Source organism: Geotrypetes seraphini, chromosome 6 (genome assembly GCF_902459505.1).
Source record: "Geotrypetes seraphini chromosome 6, aGeoSer1.1, whole genome shotgun sequence".
Taxonomy (NCBI): Eukaryota; Metazoa; Chordata; class Amphibia; order Gymnophiona; family Dermophiidae; genus Geotrypetes; species Geotrypetes seraphini.
In genome coordinates, this window is record NC_047089.1 from 62,371,607 (window position 1) to 62,392,482 (window position 20,876).

At 42.7% G+C, this 20,876-nt stretch overlaps 1 protein-coding gene across 1 annotated transcript in view; it reads right to left on the reverse strand.

Annotated features, from left to right (window-relative positions):
- Positions 1-667: 667 nt before the first annotated feature.
- The window catches only part of LOC117362893 (motilin receptor-like), a 45,117-nt gene continuing 24,908 nt past the window's right edge, over positions 668-20,876 (reverse strand). Inside the window, exons 2-3 of the mRNA XM_033949981.1 lie at positions 11,212-11,301; positions 668-1,012 (exon numbers count right to left, since the gene is read on the reverse strand). Of these exons, the coding sequence (XP_033805872.1) occupies positions 696-1,012; positions 11,212-11,301 (407 nt within the window). The 3' untranslated portion in view covers positions 668-695. The remainder of the gene's footprint in view (positions 1,013-11,211; positions 11,302-20,876) is intronic.

Here is a 20,876-nt window from a genome sequence, read left to right on the forward strand (position 1 = left end):
GGATTCAGGTTTTCTATCCCTTATCAACCGAGTTGTATGGGGCCAGGGTGACACACTCAGGCCTGGGGAAAGAGCTGCTGCTGCTACTGTGGCATCCCCTGCCACCAGAGGAGCAATGCCATCTGGGAAGTGCTGAGGGAGAAAAATGAAGATAAAACAGAATTGGTATGTACTAGTGCAGACCTTTCAAAAAATGTATCATAGTCTATATTTAATTCCTGGATCATCACCTTGTATCTCTAGAACAAAAGCACCATTTCGAAGGGTTCATAGGATTCTCCTATGCAGAAAATATTGGTGGGGGGTGGGGGGTAGAATTGCATCTTTTTGAGAAAGCTATAAACTCAGCACTTTAACTTTTTGAGAAAGACATACAACCTTTTCTCTTGCTAACAGTTATGCAGTGATATATATATTACAAATCAATAGCTTTCTTTTTTCACATTATGCCTTAGTGTCTTCATATTTTGTAATTTTTCCCACAATTAGGTATGTTTGCTATATTACCACACATTCTTGTCTAATTTACTTACAGATCAAAGAATGAAGGACTACATAAAAATACACCTGAAGCTACAATACACAGAGATTACAATAAATAACAGCTGTTCTTTGATTACCTCAGTGCTAAACTGAATTGCCCTTATAGTAAAATATTTGTAAATGTTCCTCACAGACATATATACAATGTAATCTTAATTATTAATCACATAGTCATTCTGTATGCTGGCACTGGTGTCCGTGTAGCCTCCAGTGTCATCTCTGGTCACAGAGTAAGCTCTTTTCCCAGGTGGAACAGGCCTCAGAAGCTTGTAGGCCGCAGCTCGGTATTTCTTTGAAATGAGGTTGTAGAGGATCGGGTTGATAGACGCACTTAGGTAGAAAAGCAGCATGGCCGCCATATTAAAGTACTGAGAGAAGTAGAGCATCTGCATATCCGTTATATTTACGAATATAATCCTGCCGATATGGAAGGGCAGCCAGCAGATCACAAACGCTACAACGACCACAGCTGTAAAACAAGAGAAGAGATAGAACTTCAATCCCATTCAAGATCCTGGAGCTGCATTCAGAATCACTATCGACTTTTTGATCTCAGCGCTGCTAGTAACACTCAATCAAACAGCATCTAACCCCAAAATGGATAATATAATTATTAAGAGGACTGTTGCTCACTTGGGAAGTCTAGTTGTCGTACAGTATGTTCCTTTCTTATTATGACCTGTTTGATTAGCTATAAGAGGAAGTTGAGGACAAAAATTCCACATAATGCCAACTCACGCCAATGCATGCGGCTTGCTAAAGGACTAGTTGCTGACTTATTAGTAAACAGCAATATGAAAACAAGGTCTTCTGTGACATATCCATGGTGTTCCGACAGAAAATCTTGATTGGAATGCAAGATAAGATAGCCCCTTGTGTAACAAGAGGCATGATTGATCGCAGCAGGAGCGCGTTGTAACCACGGAGTTCAGCAACAGGTCATCAGACCTCTAAGGAAGGTCTTTTCAGGCTGAAACGCTCTTGACACAGCAGAGCGACGGGTGTTCAATCAAAACACGTACCAACGTTGGATCTGGCAATTTGGCCACTTAGATAAGTGTTGCTGTTTTCCTTTTTTCTCAGACACTTTTTTTTAGCTAATCTTGATTATTGATTTAGAAAATAAATTTCAGTGAGATATGTTTAAGGGTGGGAAGGAAGTTCAATGTGAAAAACAAAATGGAACCTTTGATCAAGCTAAGTGTTTGCTTGTGACTGTTCAAAGTATAAGAACTTTTTCTATGCTAGTTTGCAGCAAATAATTTTTTTTTTTTTCACTGGAATTTACAATATAGAAACATAGAACATGACGGCAGAAAAGGGCCACGGCCCACCTAGTCTGCCCACACTAATGGCCCACCCCCTAACTACCTCCATGTAGAGATCCGACATGCCAATCCCATCTTTTCTTAAAATCTGGCACCCTGCTGGCCTCAATTACCTGTTGTGGAAGATTATTCCAGCGATCAATCACCCTTTCGGTGAAGAAATATTTTCTGGTGTCGCCATGAAATTTCCCACCCCTGATTTTCAACGGATGCCCTCTTGTTGCTGTGGGTCCTTTAAGGAATGACTGGGTGGTGAGGCAATTTTCTCTTGGGGCAGCGGCTCCATGTTGTTGCCTTCGTGTCTCTGAGCATATTTTTGAATTCTTTTTTTGTTTAAATATCTTTATTCATTTGTAACACTTTCATTAAGTGAATACAAGAAAAAATCATTTTACACTTTATACATCACTTAAAATCCTTAAAATATATAAATAGATCAACACATTTTTCCCATCAAAAATTATTATATAGTTATTAATCTAATATAATAAAACGCTAGACGCGCATGCGCACTGAGACCTGCATGATCTGAAATCCCTGATCTGTGAGATGTATGTCCGTGGCTTTGCAGACGTGCGCATGTGCGAGTCCCCAGCCTTACTGCTTCCCAGCCGCATTGCTTGCCAGCCGCAACCGTTGGACTCCCTGCTCTCCAGATCGCGGTGTACAGACCGCTAGGGCACTGGGAGCTAGGGAGAAAGCAAGGGCTCAGTGCGTCTTCGTCGTCGTCTTCGCCCCCCCCCCCAATCCCCGTTGAGCCTCCCACCCGATTTTCTCTTCTCGCGGTCTGGCCGGCTACCTTAGTCCCTTGCCGCCACCGCCACCACCCCCTTCCCGCGGTTGACAAACCTCTTGGCTCCAGCAGCGGCCGCAGCACTGTAAACACGCTGCTTCGCGGCCTCTACTGCCCCGATTTGCTCTTCCGTACGAAAGAGCAAATCGGGGCAGTAGAGGCCGCGAAGCAGCGTGTTTACAGTGCTGCGGCCGCTGCTGGAGCCAAGAGGTTTGTCGACCGCGGGAAGGGACTAGGGGAGCTGGCCAGACCGTGAGAAGAGAAAATCGGGTGGGCCACAAAGAGACAGGGAGGAACTGGAGCGGAAGAGGGAAAGGGGCCTGCTTTGGGGGAGGGGTGTGCTTGGAGGCACACAGCTTTGCTTGGGGGGGGAGACAGAAGGGGGGCCATGGAGAAACAGGGAGGAACTGGAGCTGGAGAGGGAAAGGGGCCTGCTTTGGGGAAGGGCTGTGCTTGGAGGCAGACAGCTTTGCTTGGGGGGGAGACAGAAGTGGGGCCACAGAGAGACAGGGAGGAACTGGAGCGGGAGAAGGAAAGGGGCCTGCTTTGGGGGAGGGGTGTGCTTGGAGGCAGACAGCTTTGCTTGGGGGGGGAAACAAAATGGAGTGCCACGGAGAGACAGTCAGGGAGGAATTGGAGGGGTAGAGGGAAAGGAGTCTGCTTTGGGGGAGAGGGGTGTGCTGGGAGGCAGACAGCTTTGCTTGGGAGGGGAGACAGAAGGGGGGCCACGGAGACACTGTCAGGGAGGAATTGGAGGGGTAGAGGGAAAGGGGGCTGCTTCGTGGGGAGGGGTGTGCTGGGAGGCAGATCATTTTGCTTAGGGGGGGAAGACAGAAGGGGGGCCACGGAGAGACAGTTAGGGAGGAACTGGAGGGGGAGAGGGAAAGAGGGCTGCTTTCTAGCACCCGTTAATGTAACGGGCTTAAAGACTAGTGAAATATATTCATATCCTTCAAAAAGTGCTAATTAGCATATTTTTCATCTTTATAAGGAAATAGTAAGCACCTATATAAATATTTAATTATTTAAAACCCAAACCAATCCAACCCACCATCTATCAATAAAAAAAATTCAAAAATTAAATTCAAAGAAAAATCCACCTCCCCCCTCCCCCTGGATGTGCATTTGATATATCAACAAATTCAAAACTATAATAATTCTACAAACGACATCAATGGGCCCCATATTAATTTAAAAATTTTTATATTCCTCGACAAATCAGCATTCATTTTCTCATATTTATAAATTAAACATATTTTTTAATTCTAAATGTGCGTTCTAGAAGTATTAATTTCACTATTACACCTATTGAGTGATTTTTTGACTTCTGTATGAACAGCTTGAGCAGGATGTTATCTACTTGTGTGATGATATGTATGTGAGTTATTTACATTGGCTTGTTTTGAAGATTTCAAATGTTTGATATTTTTACTATCCAAAATAAACCCTTTTTGATTTAGACTCTGGGTTTTTGCCAGATACTAGTGATTATGGACTGACCCACTAAGGCTGTTCTTATGCTCACAGACCTCAGAAAACAACCTTTGGAGCCATACAAATAGGCTGAATGCGAGTCCTAATTTGAGTCAACATGGATGACAACTCGGAATTCTCAAAGAATTACTGTCGCCTTGAGCTTGTATAGGTTTGTATGACTCACAAATGGAAGATTAGATTAGATTAGGCTTTGTTCCATAGATTCATATACAATGTGGCTCTAATATTCATATCCTCTTTGCAAATCAATATGTCCAGAAAAGAAAGATGTGATTGATTATAACATCACAGCAAGTCTTCTGCTTTAAGGAGCTGAAGCATGCCACAAATCTTCATCAGTGTAATGACTATGAGTACCATCTTGAACCATGGTGAATAGATAGGTACACCGACAAATCCGCACAGGACAATTGCGCTGGGACAAATGCGCCCTGACAATTGCGGCCCGTAAGTGGAAGGCCCTGATTTTGCTGACACTCCTCAGGCCTCATTCCTTGTGTCAGGAAATCAGGGCCTTTGTGTTAGGGTAAGGTTTATATCATGATTAGGGTTCCCATAATCATGATATAAACCTTACCCTAACACTAGAGAGCAAGTGAATCTTTAAAGTGTAGGCAGGGTCCCCCCTTCAAAAAAGAGGGTTACTTTGTAACCCTCAAAAAGACAAAATAGTATCCACCGCCACAATTGTCCATGCGTGCAATTGTTGGGGCGTATTTGTTGGAGCGCAATTGTCCTGCGCTCATATGACAGGTCACCGAATAGATAGGTTAACTAATTACAAACAGGAGTATATTACAATAAAATCCCTATAGTGCATTCAAAACATTTTACTATCACCAAAGCACTAGGTTCAAAAGGATAATGTTTTGTATATAAGATTTTTTGAAATTTTATATGTACTGTGTAAAAGTGATCAGTACCCTCATCTCCTGCATAGGAGCCGCATGAAGATTAAATAGGGACCATCATTGCACTTTGATAGTCCCTTCTTGTGCCTCTCTAATGACCTGAATGTGATATTTTCTTCCACTCAAGTCTGCAAATGCTAACAATCCTTAGAGGGACACTTATCTGTTTGCTGGAAAATTCAACGAGTGGAAACCTACACTCTTTTTGAAAACGCGGCTCTGCAGGAATTCCTACGCCATGTGTTCAAACTGTGAAATTTGTGCTTCCAATTTACCTTCTCCACAACCCAGACCTGAGTTTCACCTGATTAGGTTATACATTTTCTAATATGACAAATACACCAAACAGGTGGCCTCAGATTCGGAGCATACGCGTAGTCCTATCATGGAACGCGTAGTCCTATCATGGACTGAACGGTCAGCGTAATGTTACAGCTCCATACTCTAGTCATAGGCCAAAAAACCTGGACTTAATAATTTTTTAATTTTTTTTATATATTTATAAGTAATTTTTTAAAACTTTTTCTTTAGTAAAGCTTAAATAATGTGATTAAAAGTCCAACCCTGTCAAATTTAACTTTTAACTTATTCAAAGTGCATTACTCGCTTAGTTAGAAAAACAATTGACAGCTGAGTTACTTATCTCAAGCGGTTTTCATTGTAACTTGAGCGTCCCATTAGGTTTGGTCTCAGATATGACATCAGTCAAACAGAGGAACGTGTTCCTGTTAATTATACAATCTGTGGTTCAGTTAGGGTAGGTTTAAAGCATAGGCAAACTAGACATGTGTCTAGAGCAAAATGTTTTGGAGGGTCTTGTTAGATCAGTGCTCTTCAACTGCTGGTTCGCAAAAATTTCCTGCCGGTCCGTGAATAATTAGTGTTCCCTGCAAGCGCATGTCCGTCTTCCTTACAGCTTGGCTGCTCTTTAGCTTCACCGCCAACTGTACATGTTTGCTGGGACAGCACACAGTGACTCTTGCACGCTGCACATGGCTGACCCGGAACCAGAACCAGGTCAGCAGCATGCAAGAGCCACTGCACGCTGTCCCAGCAAACAAGTACAGCTGGTGCTGAAGATAAGGAGCAGCCAAGCCAAAAGGAAGATGGACACGCATTTGCAGGGGACACTGATCTGACTTTGGCAGAGGTTGGACAGCCCTGAACAAGTAAGGGAGAGAAGCTGGACAGGCCTGAACAAGTAAGGGATAAAAGAGGGGGGGAGGTGCGTGTTGGGACATGGGAGGGGCATGAATTTGGGACAAAGGTTGGGGGGACACGAACTCGGGACACAGAAGGAAGAGAGGAGGCATGAACTTGGGACACAAAGGAGGGAATAGAAAGAGAGAATTGTTGGGGATGAATGTGTAAGTGAGAGGGAAAGATGGTGCACATGGGGAAAGGAAGAAATTGTTGGGCATAGAGAGAGAGAGGAGTGAGGAAGAGAAGGATGAGAGGGAGAAATGTTGGATATGGTGGTGGAGAGGGAACAGAGGGATAGATTGAAGGGGATGCAAGGGGGAGGAATGTTGGACATAGTGATGGAGGGAGAGATGTGGCATGGTGCTGGAGATGGGTGATAGAAAGAGAAATGTTGAGCATGGGGCAGGTGGGCAATAGTGAAAAATGCTTTACATGATCCGGGGGATGAGAGAGGGAAAAATGTTGGATATGGTAGTGGAGGGAATGGAAAAGATGCACCATGGATCGATCTCTCTTTCCCCACTCTCTGTACATGGGATGGAGACGGGGATGGGACGGGGACCAAGCTGCGGGGATGTGGCAGAGACGGGGTTTTTTATTTCAGTCTTAATAGTTTGCCGGTTCACAAAATAATTATTTTATTTCCGCCAGTCCATAGCTGTAAAAAGGTTGAAGAACACTGTGTTAGAAGGTTAATTCAATGGCTTCCAGTGCAGCTTTTGCACTGAGAAGTCACGCCCGTGGACAGCGGTGGATCTGGTCTCCTGACACCATTCTTTCTGCCAACAGCTGCTTCTGTTCTTCCTATCCACTGTGGAGAACACAGGGAAGAGCAGGCTATGCCATTTGTGGCGGTGGAAGGGAGGAGGGTTGTCCAGCAGATAGTGCTGAAATGCAATGGTCTGCAAGATGTGGGATTACTGCAGCAGGTCTCCTTTTTTTTCACCTTGAGCAGGACTGTGGCTCGGGTTACATGCCTGTGCACTTAGAGCAGATGTATTTGCATTATCTCCTGTGGCACAAAATGCAAGCCTGCACATAATAACGGCCTCTTTTACTTGTTTAACTCAAAATAATTTTATTGATGACAAAAGAACAATAACAGCATAAGCAAAAAGGTACAGTCAACTATGTTTACTATATCAATTAATGATTACGGTTAATGTTACCACCTATACACAAACCTAGGGACCCAACACGATCTGTGTTTTGGTTTTGGATCAGTGTTTACCTTCAATCCATACAGGCTATTGTTTTTTTTCTGTTTGCGGTTCAATTAGATACCGTGCCAATCTAGGACCCCTGATGAAGGCATGTTAACCGAAACATGGACCGTGTCGGGTCCCTAGGTTTGTGTATAGGTGGTAACATTAACCGCAATCATTAATTGATATAATAAACATAGCCTGCATTTTGTACACTTGTCTGCAGTTCTTCTTTGTTTTTCCTTGTGTTGCTTTTACTTTACTGCAGATTGTGTTGGATTTTTCTTTTGTTTACAGTCAAGGCATCAACAATTTTCCCACTTGTTCCAAACTAAGATGGACCCCCCCTCCTCCGATACATGTCTAGTCCCACATCCCAATGGCCAGCAGCAAAAAAAAAAGGACCAGACAAGAAAGAACCAAAGAGAACATCTAATTCCCCACCACACTCCCCACCACAGGCTAGCCCCCCCCAACCCGCCAACCCCCCCAGGATAGAGACGAGGTAGAAAAGGAAACAGGGTAGACAGGGTAAACTTATTGCAAATTCAAAATTTGGCTGCGCTTTTGAGGTAGTAAAGAATTACGCTAGGGATCCCAAACAGCTAAAAACTGTTTTTTTCTGCTTAGAGGTGCCTCTTGCATCCTTAGCCTCCCAATACTTGTTTAAGAAGATAAATGCACTATTAACTGAGGAAGTTTTTAAAAAAATCTCCCTGGTGAGTTATAAAATAATTTCTCGTGTATGTTGTGGTAATCTGTTAATGACTGATTTCAACGCTCAAAAATACCTTCTTCTAACAGATGTCTGCTTTGAATAAGTATTTGTTTAAGACAGGGCCATTGTATTGCCATATTTGATCATTTCAGGCACTTTAAATGGCTTTTATTTTTAAGGTTTCGATGTACTGTGATGCCATCTGGCCCTATTCTTTCCTTTTTCACCATGAAGTTAAAAGCAGGGGTTAAAAGAATTAAGACGAAGATGTTAATAGCCCTACTTCCTTTGTGTCTCTTTCTTATGCTTTTCTGTGAGACTATTCAGTTTGGAAAGCAGTTGAGAGATTTTTACTTTCACTAGTATATAAAGCTACCGTTATTAAATTGAGACCCAATTCTATAACACCATCATGATGCCAAGATTCCACTATATACAGTACTAGTATAAGATGGCATTGGCATGCCTATGTTTTGGCATACCCTCTTATGCCATGTCAATGGAAGGCGTAAGTTGGCATGCCTAGGAGCATCAAGTGACGCATCTAGTTTATAGTATTCTAACATAGTAACATAAGCTATGTGCATACCTGGGACATAAGTCCAAGGCCTACTTAGGCTCCACCTATGTGTATGCCCCTCCCCTTGTAGTTAGGCACTAAGGTGCTACCTTGTAGAATAACACCTACTGCATAAAGGTGCCTACTTCTAGGTGCCACTGTATAAAATTGCCCTCATGGCTCGTTTGTGCTTAGTGGCATAGTGAGAGTGGTGTGCTGATCAGCATTAAGATAAGTGGAATCTGTTCCTCTGTCTGAAAAACTTTTTATGTGAAGCACAGTTCATGCTCAAGTGTTTTAGTGCTCATTTTCGAATGAAGGTTTTGCCTGTGAGGTTATCGCTCAACCACCTACTATATCCACCTTTGTGGTGGTGGGAGGGCCCGTTCTGAGGCTTTTTCCTTCTTTTTGAGCGAACATTGAGCTTTACTGGTTCTTCATTATTTCTGCACAACTGCAACATCATCTTACCATAACAGTCTTCAATTGAAAGTGTACATTTTATAGTGAGAGTGAGAGCCACCTGGGGTTGAGGTGCCCCTCCCCCCACCCTCATCTCCGCCCCCGCTCCTTCCCCAATCCCCCGTACCGCGCTCGCTCCCCTCTTCCCTTCCCCCATACCTCTAGCTGTGCACCGCACGTTCTCCTCGCAACCCTGGCAGCTCTCCCTCTGATGTCACTTTCTATGCGTGGTGCCCAGAAGTAACGTCAGTGGGAGAGCTGATGCGGTGGACAAAAGGAGGTACGGGGGAAGGGAAGGGAGCGCACTTGTGGCATTGGGAGGAGTGGGAAGGGGCGGAGAGGAGGAGGGGTGCTGGCACCCCCCACCAACATGGTGCCTGGGGTAGACCGCCCCTCACTACGCCACTATTTGTGCTTCCTCCACTGGCAGACTTGGGCACATCTACTTCAACCAGCTGCAGCGGGGACACGAGGTGTAGGTACATACGAGGTGTATATAGGAATGTGTAAAGGAGAGGAAGAGTCGAATGTGATATGTCTGGGGTTGGCCTATCGTAGGTATTTGTGAGTTGGGGCATGGAGCTACACACATTTCCTCTTTTCTCTCCACTCCGTGTCCTTTCCTTCTCTGCCCCTCCTGCTTTCTTCTACCTTTATTCCGCTATGTCTCTTTTGCTTTGTAAATCATGTTCTGAGTGGAGTAGAACAGATACAAGTGGATCGAGTTTTCACTCCGTCAAAAATTACAAAGACTAGGGGACACTCGATGAAGTTACTCGATGAAATACTTTTAAAACCAATAGGAGGACTTTTTTTTTCCACTCAGAGAATAATTAAGCTCTGGAATGCATTGCCAGAGGATGTTGGTAAGAGCAGATAGCGTAGCTGATCTTAAGAAAGGTTTGGATAAGTTCCTAGAGGAAAAGTCCATAGTCTGTTTTTGAGAAAGACACAGGGGAAGCCACTGCTTGCCCTGTATTGGTAGCAAGGAATATTGTTACTCCTTGGGTTTTGGCCAGGTACTAGTGACCTGGATTGGCCACTGTGAGAACAGGATACTGGGCTTGATGGACCATTGGTCTGACCCAGTAAGGCTATTCTTATGTTCTTATGTTCTCTCTACTTTCCCTTCTACTCCCTCCCTTCCTTTTGCTCCCCTCCTCTAATAAATTTCCATCTCCTCTCTCCTTTCCCTTCTACTCCCTCCCTTCCTTTTGCTCCCCTCCTCTATTAAATTTCCATCTCCTCTCTCTTTTCCCTTCTACTCCCTCTCTTCCTTTTGCACCCCTCCTCTATTAAATTTCCATCTCCTTATGCTATTCATTGTCTCTATTTTTATTTTATTTATTTATTCAATTTTCTATACCATTCTCCCAGGGGAGTTCAGAACAGTTTACATTAATTTATTCAGGTACTCAAGCATTTTTCCCTGTCTGTCCCGGCAGGCTCACAATCTACCTAATGTACCTGGGGCAATGGGGGGATTAAGTGACTTGCCCAGGGTCACAAGGAGCAGCGTGGGTTTGAACCCACAACCCCAGGGTGCTGAGGCTGCAGCTTTAACCACTGCGCCACACTCTCCCCTAGCATCCTGTCTTCTCCACAATGCTACTAAATGCAAAGAAAGTTGAAATGTCACCTCTATCCTATAAGCTCTGCACAGGTTCCACATACTTTAGTGCATGGTTTCTCAGACCTGTGCTGGAGCATCCCCCAGTCAATCTGGTATCTATAATGGTATAGTGGTACCTAGTCCTTAATTTGCATTTTCAACATCTCTTAATCCTTCCCATCTGCCGTTCTCTCTGTCCCTTGTAGCTTCCTATTGTTCACAGCAGGGTCCATAAGTACATTCGTTGTTTGTTTGTTTTTTTAATGCCTTGAAACAAGTAATTGATTCTGCTAATACAGATGAACTTGGACAATATGCAATTTAAATAAACTTTTAAAGCCATAAGCGCAAACAACACACAGAGAAATGTTTTCCGTTACCTAAAATCTTTACTGTTTGCCTGTGGCTCTTCTCTCTTGTGGCGACACTTGGGCCTCTGATCCAGTCCTTGTTCTTCCATAAAGTTCTCCCTGTGAAGCCATAAAAGAAATTTAAGATGGTCTCCCTTTGCTAAATTTATTTATTTTTAAAATTTCTATACCGTTTTTATCCAAAACGGTTCACAAGGGGTTACATACATAAAATGTTAAAAGTCTATACAAAATAAGAAGATAAAATAGACATATTCAGTGTAGCATAACTTCAATGTGGTATAAATCAATTGCTCAGAAAAATGCATTAACAAATAGTTGAGTCTTCAACGTTTTCCTAAAAGAATTCCTCTCTCCACATTTTAAAATCTGGCCAACAAGGCCATTCCATAGTTTAACTCCTGCACATGTAAAAGTCATAGCATTCGTATCTACATGTTTTCAACAATGCAGCACCTGTAGAACGCAGGGATCTTTGTGGTTGGTAACAAGACATCAAACAGGTATCTAAACGGTTAACAATCAAATAATTTTTTTTAAAAAACAAACTACCGTAATATAGTATCTAAGGCTAAAAGGGAAATGGGGGGTAGGGAAATTATTAAATACATCGAGATAGAAAATGAAAGGAGGCAAGTGGAAAAGGGAACTACATTTGGATAGGGTTCGCTTCAAAAGAAGCGTTTTGATTTACTGGAGGGGTCTGCAAAAGAAAATGAATTATGCAGAGATTACCTAATTCTTTCAGAAGCTAAAAGTAAGAGAATGCTCATTGTATAATTATATTAATTCTGGAAAATTCAATGAGCTCTATAATCCATTCTTGCTGCACATTATTTATTAGACAGTATTATTGTTATTGTTTGTTACTTAATAATTTTAATTTTTTTTTCCTGTATGTATGTATATAAAATGCTAATAAAATTTCCTGCCTTTTTCAAAGAAAATCATTCAAGGCAGTGTCCTGCATATTCATATCAAGAAACAAACAAATACATGATGACTCATAGTATATACAGCTGTTTCAGATAATAACATGTGATAATAACTTAGATGCAAAACCTTCCATACAAAGACTACATGCTTGCTGCAGTCTAGAGAATGACACAGGGAGAAATTTTTCCCCTATCCCCACAGGAACTCAATTCCCCTGTCCCGTCCCCATGAATTTTGTCGCTGTCCTTGTCCCTGCCCCATTCCTGTAAGCTCTGCCTTAACCGCACAAGCCTTGGACACTTATGATTTGAAAGTGTTTGAGGCTTGTGCGGATGAGGACAGAGCTTGCAGGAATGGGGCAGGGACAGGAAAAGAACTCGCCGGGACAGGGTGGGAAAATGAGTTCCCGCGGGGATGGTGAAATATTTGTCCCTGTGTCATTCTCTACTGCAGCAAGACAAAAAGAATATGTGAGGGGAAAAAAGTGATAGTACAAGGACCTCTTAATAAAACCAAGGCGTGTTTCAGAATGGAGAAACCCTTGACTGAATATTAGTGGCACATCATAGATTAACTAAGTTGCGGTAAAAAGTGGATTTAGGATTCTTGGATAATTATTGTAAATCTTATTAAAAAATATTTTTTTTTTTAAAGTGGATTTATGCAGGTCTTTTCTCACACACTACAGCCATTTTTAATGCAGCAGTAAAATGGCTTATTTTCTATTTTTGTATTAATGGCTAGGCACTAATGTCCCAATTCTAAATTACAAGTCTACCTTGGCACCATTCATCATTGTATATTAAATCCGGGAGGAAAAGACCTCAGTGGCTTATATCTCCATAAGGAAACATAAATTGCCTTACAGTCAGCACACCATCATCGATCTAAAACAGTGTTTCTCAACCTGTGGTATGCGTACCCTAGGGGGTACGCGGGCTGCCTATTGGGGTATGTAGGATGGCCACTGCCTGGGATCTCTCCTTGCCTGCCCCCCTCACTGAAGCTACCACTGCCACTGCCATCGATTTCTCCCTGCCTCCCCACCCTACCCCCAAAGCCAACCCTGCCATGCTCCATTCCCCGCCCTGCCCTGCCAACATGCAGCAACAGAGGTGTGTGCAGCGACTGCACAAGTGGCCGGCCCACAAGCCTTCCCCCGACGTCAGAAGAGGAAGTTCCGGGCCAGCCAATCACATGCGCGGACTTCCTCCCTGTCCGACAAGAACAGGCAGTGGGGAGCGGGGCTAGGGCAGGATTAGGGGTGGGATTAGGGCGTTACAGGGTGGAAATGGGCGGAACTGAGCGGGCCTGGGGTGGGTCTAGAGGTCCAGATTTTCCAATTGGAAAATCTAGCAACCCTACTTTGAGTGGCATAGAGAGCATAGCTTGTGCCTAGGATGGAGGTACCCAGTATTATTGAGCCACATGGCCCCCAACATCACCGCACCATGTGCCCCCCACGATGCACCCTCTTCCATGGCCTTCCTCCCTCGTACCTCTTCAAATCTTTGTCAGCTGCAATCAACATCTCTTATTCACTGCTTGCACCAGCCTCTTCCTTCTGTCTGATGTCACTTCTTGGTCCCCGCAAACAGGAAGTGAACAGGAGGTGATATCAGAGGGATGAATGAGGCCTGTGCAAGCAGCAGGTAAGAGTTGCTACTTGTGGCAAGTCACGATTTGAAGAGATGCGGGGTAGGGTGTGGGGAAGAGGATAGCAGCAGGTGTCCCTTGGCACAGTCTGCCCTTTCAACCTCCTTACTTTATCAGGGCTGAGGTCTGTTATTAGTAGAAAGAGGGGAAGAACATTTTTATGGTACCATGGGGTTATTACTGTACAGCCCTTCTTGAAGTTTATATGACACAATTAGACTATTATTGAAAATATCATTAAAAAGAGGACCTCCTAATTATTTCGTTTGGCTCTTCCTACTGAAAATTATTTTTGCTTTGAAAAACAGCTTTTTAAGCAGTTCAAAGGCATGGCTATGGATGCATCTATGGCACCTAGTATTGCAAATCTCTATGTCACAAATTTTGAAGACAATTTTCTCGCAGTATTTCCATTTAGGAATGGAGTAAAGATTTACCGTAGATATATTGATGATATTTTCATTCTAGGGGTGCTGAATGCTTTGCGCTGTTCCCAATGCTCATAGGAACTCTGGGATCCTTTTATTAAGGCGCACTAACCAATTTAGCATGCGCTAACAATTAGCACGCACTAAATGCTAATGCGGCCATAGAATATAATGGGTGCATTAGCATTTAGTGTACGCTAAATCGGCTAGCGCGCCTTAGTATAAGAGGGGGGTCTATGAGCGTCAGGATCAGTGCGGAGCATTCAGCGTGGCTCCCTGTGATAATAAACTCTATCACGGTTTAGTAAAAGGGGGAAAATGTTACATAGCCGAGATTCTCTCTTAAATAACCAAGAAATGAAAAATCAACAAATTACGTATAATTGGAAAAACTGGAGTAGATTAAATTATAATTTTTGGTGGAATTCCTTATGTCATATATATAAAATGGAGAGATTTCTGGCAATACAGTGGGGTAGTTTCAAGAAATTTCAAAATGTTTGGGAGCCATTAACAAAGTATTGTACTGATTAGATGAAATTTTCTTTTCCCTTAAATTTACAAGTTCAATTGTGAGGGAAGGGGGGGAATTTTATAAGTATTGATTATTTGATAGGTAATGGGGGGGGAAGAGTGGGAGTTAAGTATTTATCTCTGTTACCATAGATGATTATTAAGTAATATAGATATTGTTTATTTGTTTGGACATTTTATCACACTTATTGTAAGTTTGAAAATGAATAAAGAATTAAAAAAAAAAAAAAATTAACCTGACATGATATACTGTATACTTTGAACTTTTCTCAACACTCATACAAAATTCAGGAAATAATCAGGAAGCATTGGCACATTTCAGAGGGCCACAGCTGCTTTAGAGACAATAAATTGGTTGTTGCTTATTCTGGAACAAGGAACTTAAAAGAAAAATGGCTCCCTCCACTTTGCCTAGCCTTTAAATACCTAATACACAGAACATGGGGGTCATGCTCCTTGTGGCTCATGTTTAATATGCACTGTCAACTTTTAAACATCCAAGTCAAGACATTACTTTACCTTTACGCTCTAAAACTAATTGCACTACTATGCAAGTACTATATGTAATTATGTACCCATGCCAATTATTGTATGTTGACAAAACAAAAAGGATGTGTAAGACCAGGATCATAGAGCATCAGTGCTGCATTTTGGGAAACATTACCTCAGCACCTCTGGTACAGCACTGGACATCAACTGGACATACCATTCCAAGTTTCCAAGTTTTATTTAAAATTTGATAAAATGCTTATATAAAATTTTCCAAAGCAATATACATTAATCCCCTCTTTTACAAAGGCATGCTAAGAAGCGTCTTAGCGCATGCTAACTGATTTAGCGTGCGCCAAACACTAATGCGCCCATTATAGTCTATGGACATGTTAGCATTTAGCACGCGCTAAGATGTTTAGTGCACCTTTGTAAAAGGACCCCTAAGTTTTTTGCTATCAGACAACTGTCCACTAGATGGCGTGGAGGTAACAGTAATCTTCAGCTGCTACGGTTAGAACCAAGATTGCTTTATGGGTTCAATACTGTTATATCTGCAGGTTTAAATGCTTAACTTGATCTTAATCCTTTCTTGTAATGATGGTCTTATATTAAATTTCTACACATTTTTGTGATATTAGATTTATGTACATAACTGTCTGTTTACTTTCTATTGTTACTCTATTTATATGTCTATGTTGGCTTTTAAGTCTTTTTTGGTGTGACATTTTTGGGTCCCCACTTTTACTTTCTTTCTTTTTTTTTTTATAATTCTTCATTCATTTTTATAAGTTACATCAAATGCATCAAAAAATATCAACCATTTTAACTTAAATATATCACTTGAAATTCTACAATTCTTTATATTAAATAGAATTATCCCTTTCTCTCCCATTCTTTCAACATCTCATAACGCTTACTTTTAACTTCTTGCCTAGCCCTAAATACATATTTGTTTGTTGAATTAAATTTTACTGCATGTTTCTGTGATAATTGGATTAAGCAGCTTCGTTGTTAGGGCATGAATCCTTATACATAGGGTTTTTTAAGATTATTTATTGGATATATCAACATTTCTTTTGAGATTTTGGCTTAACAGTACTTTACATTTGTTTAAAATTTTCTCAGTGATACTATCCTGGTTCAGCGTTAGACCTTTTTTGTTTTTTTGCTCACACATTTCTAAATTTGAGACTTTGGTCTCGTAGTGTATTTTATAGCTACTTACAGTTGGTTTGTATTTTTTTTGTCTTATTATTTATAGTCCTAACAGCTAGTTTCAGTGGGAGGGCTTTTAGTCGCTCTTCTCTGGACACTTTCGAGTAGTACCATGTCTTTCTTCATGTACGGTGACCAGTGCTGGATGCAGTACTCCAGGTAAGGGCGCATCTCTCTATCCCCCTCCATGCACCATGTCTCCTTCTCCTCCTCCTGTGCCACTATCTTTCCTTCCTCTCACCTTCCCCTCGTCCTTGTGTATTCTAAAAGCCACATATATATATATACACATATCTAATATAATAAAACGGTAAGCCGCGCAAGCGCACTTCCTAAGCGTGCGTCCGTTTTCCGTGAGCTATAGCACACATAGGAAGTGCGCATGCGCGGCTTACGGTCTGGCCTCACAAGGCAAGACAAGTTGATGTCGGCCGCGGCGGCTGTTGGCCGCCACAAGCTCGCTCTCTCTCTGGCGGCCCGAGGCGGATGTCGGCCGCCCGAAGCTCGCTCTCTATCTTCCTCCCTCCCCCCCCCCCAGGCGGATGTCGACCGCAGCGGCCCGAGGCGGATGTCGGCCGCGGCAGCTGCTGGCCGCCTGAAGCTCTCTCTCTCTCTTCCTCCCCCCCCAGGTGGATGTCGCCTGCGGCGGCTGCTGTCGGCGGCTGCAGGCCGTTAACATAAGTAGGCCATGGAGTTCAGCAGGAAGGGGAGGAAAATACTGTACAGGGAAGTGGGGTGGGAGGGAAATTCTGCAACACAAGGAAATGGAGGGGCAGAAAAGGGGTTGATGGACAGGGGAACAGGTGCTGAGGAACAGGGAGGGGGCAGAAAAATGAAGACAGGGGGAACAGGAAGGAAGTGATGATGGACAGGGGGAGGTAAAACAAAGGGAGAAGGGCTTCTGCTGGATAAGGTGAGCAGTGATGGGGTGGTGGAGGACACAGGGGAGGTAAAAGGAAGGGAGAATGGACAGGGGGAGCAGGCAAGGGGTGGTAGTGGACAGCCAAGGAAAAAAACAAACAAAAAACAGATAGAAATACAGAAAGCGGCTAAGGAGAGAGAGAAAAAAATAAAGACAGACACACAAACATATATTCTAGCACCCGTTAATGTAATGGGCTATAAGACTAGTATATATATATATATATATATATATATATATATATATATATATGGTTTTTAGAATACACAAGCTAGCAGTGGGATCTCCACTTATGAGTGATGTCATCAACCTTTTTAAAAGTTCTTTAGAGCAGTGTTCTTCAACCGCCGCTCCACAAAAATTTCCTGCCAGTCCCTGAAGAATTAGTGTCCCTTACAAGCGTGTGTCCATCTTCCTTCTGGCTTGGCTGCTCCTTATCTTCAGCGCCAGCTGCACTTGTTTGCTGGAACAGCGCACAGTGGCTCTTGCACGCTGCATGTGGCTGACCTGGGATGGAAATGGGGACCGAGTTCACGGGGACGGGATGGGGACTGAGCTGTGGGGATAGGGCGGAGATGGGGGGTTTTATTTCAGTCTTAGTAGTTTGCCGGTCTTCAAAATAATTCTTTTATTTCCACCGGTCCATAGGTGTAAAAAGGTTGAAGAACACTGCTTTAGAGTGAGTCGGATTCTGGTTGAACGCTTGTGTGCCATTTCGACTTTTGTTTGCCACTCAGATGTCATGCTGGTAAGTTATTGGAGTCTGACTGTTCTAATGTCTTTATTGTGTTTAAACTAAGTAAGATGTTGATTGATTTAATGTACCCAGCATGGCTGAAGATAGTTTTGTCACATTTTGTTAATCGCTCAATGAACTACTCCTACTTAAAAGACAATGCAGACGACTAGAAAGAAAATGGAGAAAAACTAATCTAGATCACATGAAAACCGCCTGGAATAAAACTAACAAACAGTACAAAATACTACTAAAGGACAAGAGAAAAACACATTACACTAATCTAATAGGCACAGAAACCCAAGATACCAAAAAACTATTCCAAATATTAAAAGACCTAACAGACACCAAATCCTACATGACCACTAACAATACCCCACCCCCCTCAGTCACCCTCTTAGCAGAACACTTCAAGAACAAAATTACAAATGAAAGAGCCACCCTCAATTGTACCTCATCCCACCTAAACAAACTCACAATTCTTCCCCCAGATAAAGAATCAACTGCAGCTGACAGAACATGATCTCAATTCCCCAACATACAATGGTCTGAATTCAATAAACTCTACAAAAAGTACAGCCACTCATCCTGTGACCTTAACCACTGCCCATCATATCTCCTTACAACCTCCAGCACAAAATTCCGTACTCTACTTCTGCAATGGATACAAACCATGCTCACTGACGGCCTTTTCCCAACTTACCTTAGCAAAATCATCATCACCCCAATCCAAAAAGATCCAAAATGACTAACAGACCAACCATCCAACTACAGACCCGTTGCCTCAATACCTCTATATGTCAAACTGACAGAAGGACTAGTAGCCAAACACCTCACCAAATATCTAGATGACCATAATATACTTCACCCCACGCAATCTGGCTTCAGATCCAACTTCAGCACAGAGACATTGCTAGGCTCCCTCATTGACACAGACAGACAACACCTCAGCACAGGAAAAAAAATGCTTCTCATACATAAGAACATAAGAACATAAGAAGTTGCCTCCGCTGGGTCAGACCCGAGGTCCGTCGTGCCCAGCAGTCCGCACCCGCGGCAGCCCATCAGGCCCACGACCTGTAATGTGATCCTTCTCTAATCCCTTTTTATCCTTCTATCCATACTCTGTCTAAAACCTATCTCTACCTCTATCTGTATCCTTCAATCCCCCTATCGTTCAGGAATTTATCCAATCCTTCCTTGAACCCCCCCGTAGTGTACTTTGTCCTATCACAACCTCCGGAAGCACATTCCAGGTGTCTACCACCCTCTGCGTAAAAAGAACTTTCTAGCATTGGTTCTAAAATTGTCCCCTTTCAGCTTCTCTGAGTGCCCCCTTTTGCTTGTTGTTCCCAATAATCTGAAGAATCTGTCCCTTTCCACCCTCTCTATGCCCTTCATGATCTTGAAAGTCTCTATCATATCTCCTCTGAGTCTCCTCTTTTCAAGGGAGAAGAGCCCCAGCCTTCCCAACCTGTCTGCGTATGAAAGGTTTTCCATACCTTTTATCATTTTCGTCGCTCTTCTCTGGACCCTTTCAAGTATCAAACCTAAAGTAATACAACCCTGTGGTATATTATATGAATACAAAAATAGTAACAAAATACCACTCTATCGGACCATACACATCAGTATTGCAAAAATTTTTCTACATACAGGCATCCTATACGGCCTCAGAAATGGAGCCTACGCATAGCAACACAGTCATAAACCGGAAAAATCTGCGTAGTTCAGATGCTCCTGCTCCAATCATTGGCCTTTAGATCTAATTTTTAAGGTATTCTCTTTTTATAGTTGCTAATGCTTAATTCAATGAACCCCACACCATACAGTGCTGAAAAAATACTTCCAAATCTAATAATACTATTTCAAGTGCTCTGTATCAAATGCTGTGTGCAGTGTCCAGATCTGAACACTGCACACAGCATTTGATACAGAGCACTTGAAATAGTATTATTAGATTTGGAAGTATTTTTTCAGCACTGTATGGTGTGGGGTTCATTGAATTAAGCATTAGCAACTATAAAAAGAGAATACCTTAAAAATTAGATCTAAAGGCCAATGATTGGAGCAGGAGCATCTGAACTACGCAGATTTTTCCGGTTTATGACTGTGTTGCTATGCGTAGGCTCCATTTCTGAGGCCGTATAGGATGCCTGTATGTAGAAAAATTTTTGCAATACTGATGTGTATGGTCCGATAGAGTGGTATTTTGTTACTATTTTTGTATCCCTTTCAAGTATCGCCATGTCCTTCTTGAGGTACGGTGACCAATACTGGACACAGTACTCCAGATGTGGGCGAACCATCGCACGATACAGCGGCATGATGACTTCCTTCGTCCTGGTTCTAATGCCCTTCTTAATAATACCCAACATTCTGTTTGCTTTCTTGGAGGCTGCTGCACATTGTGCTGTTGGTTTCATTGTAGTATTTACCAGCACACCCAAGTCTTTTTGTCCCCTAGCACTGACCCCCCCCATTTTGTAGCTGAACATCGGGTTTTTTCCCCCTAAATGCATGACCTTGCATTTCTCTATATTAAAGCGCATTTGCCATTTGCTTGCCCACTCTTCCAGTTTGTTTAGGTCCCTTTGTAGGTCTTCACATTCTTCCATGGTTCTAACCCTGCTGCAGAGTTTGGTGTCATCCGCAAATTTTATAACTTCACACTTCGTCCCCGCTTCTAGGTTGTTTATGAATACATTGAACAGCAGCGGTCCGAGCACCGACCCCTGGGGAACACCGCTCGTGA